At 38.0% G+C, this 1,708-nt stretch overlaps 1 protein-coding gene across 1 annotated transcript; it reads right to left on the bottom strand.

Annotated features, from left to right (window-relative positions):
- Nucleotides 1-339: 339 nt before the first annotated feature.
- LOC121471568 (olfactory receptor 1440-like) lies at nt 340-1,296 on the bottom strand. Its single transcript, XM_041722366.1, has one exon. The coding sequence runs from the start codon at nt 1,294-1,296 to the stop codon at nt 340-342; it is 957 nt and encodes a 318-aa protein (XP_041578300.1).
- Nucleotides 1,297-1,708: the final 412 nt, after the last annotated feature.

The following is a 1,708-nucleotide window of genomic DNA, read 5'->3' as shown; positions in this document are numbered from 1 at the left end:
CAGGCTCCCTGCATGGAGCCTGCTTCTCTCTTTCTCCCTCTGTCTCTGTCTCTGTCTCTCTCTCTCTCTGTCATGAATAAATAAATTAAATCCTTAAAAACAAAAGAGAAAAGCTAACTGTCAAGGTTCAAAGAAGCCATAGGATTTGCATTGCATTGAGCCAGTACTGGATTTAGATGGGTTGACTCACTTGCAATCCTGCCAGAGCATCAGTAGGGTTGAATAAAGTTAAATGCATTTCCCTTGCATAGTCTAGAAACTTCCGATCACCAGAGCCACTAGCCTACTAGATATTTATTTATTTATTTATTTATTTATTTATTTATTTATTTTTGCCTACTAGACCTTTAGCTGTAACAATGGGAAAATGGCTCTCTTCTTACACCTCTTAAGGGCATCTTTGATTTCCTTGTTCCTCAGACTGTAAATTAAAGGATTCAACATGGGGATCACAACTGTATAGAAGACTGACGCTATCTTGTCCTGGCCCACAGAATTGCCAGTGCTGGGATGCATATAGACAAAGAGTCCTGATCCAAAAAAACAGATCACTGCTGTCAAGTGAGAAGTACAGGTGTTGAAAGCCTTGGACTTGCCTTCAACAGAGCTTATCCTCAGGATGGTCGCAACAATATAACCATAAGATATCATGATGACAAAGACAGATATCACACCAAAAATCACTGCTATCACAAACTTCATGACTTTTAGGAAGAAGGTTTCAGAGCAGGATAGGACTAATAATTGAGGCAGGTCACAGAAGAAATGGTTGATAACATTTGGCCCACAGAAATTGAGCTGAAGTAAAGCACACAGTTGGATCAATGAACCAAAGAGACCAGTTATATAGGCTCCAACCATCATCTGTACACAGAGTGGGGGTGACATGGTGGCAGTGTAGAGCAGAGGATTACAAATAGCAGCATATCGATCATAAGCCATGGCTGCCAGGAGACAGCACTCAGTCAGACCCAGGCTAGAGAAGAAGAAGTACTGCATAGTGCATCCCAGAAAGGAGATGGATTTAGGCTTCTGGAAGAAGTCTGAGAGCATTTTCGGGGTTGTGGAGGTAACATAGCAAAAATCTAAGAAGGATAAGTTGCTGAGGAAGAAGTACATGGGTGTATGTAGATAAGGGTCTATCTTAATCAAGATGATGAGCCCCAGGTTCCAGGCCACTGTCAAGACATAAGAACCCAAGAATCCTGCAAAGAGAAGAATCTTAAGCTTGGGAAAATCTGAGAATCCCAAAAGGATGAATCTGATGACTATTGTATTGTTCCTTCCTCCAGCCATTGTCTTGAAGTATCTTCAATCTGCAGAAAGTTTCCTGGTTAATGATTGGCTATTTTAATATTACAAAACTAACTTGTTTACAATATGGTTTCATGATTTGAACAAAAGTTATCCACAGTCAACACAACTTTTTGTCACATAAAAAATTATTTTAAAAAACCATTGGAGAATCCACTTTACAACTACTCTTAGTGGTTTGGAATACATTCTCGCAAATATTTCTATACATACATACACACAATGTTTCCAAATTGTTTCTAAAAGTTGGTGCCAATTTACACAACTATTTTATGATTTTATGACAATATTTTATGATTTTATGATTTTATGACAATATCCCTAGCCATTCTATTGTAAACACTATCCATAATTATTTAACTTTAGTCCTTGGTAATCTTAGATGAAAAAATTA

This window comes from Vulpes lagopus, chromosome 11 (genome assembly GCF_018345385.1).
Source record: "Vulpes lagopus strain Blue_001 chromosome 11, ASM1834538v1, whole genome shotgun sequence".
NCBI lineage: Eukaryota > Metazoa > Chordata > Mammalia > Carnivora > Canidae > Vulpes > Vulpes lagopus.
Note: the sequence above shows the minus strand (reverse complement) of the source record. Positions and strands in the feature narration are given on the sequence as shown.

Excerpts from the sequence above, each read along its gene's own strand:
- LOC121471568 (XM_041722366.1), bottom strand. The coding sequence starts at position 1,296 with ATGGCTGGAGGAAGGAACAATACAATAGTCATCAGATTCATCCTTTTG.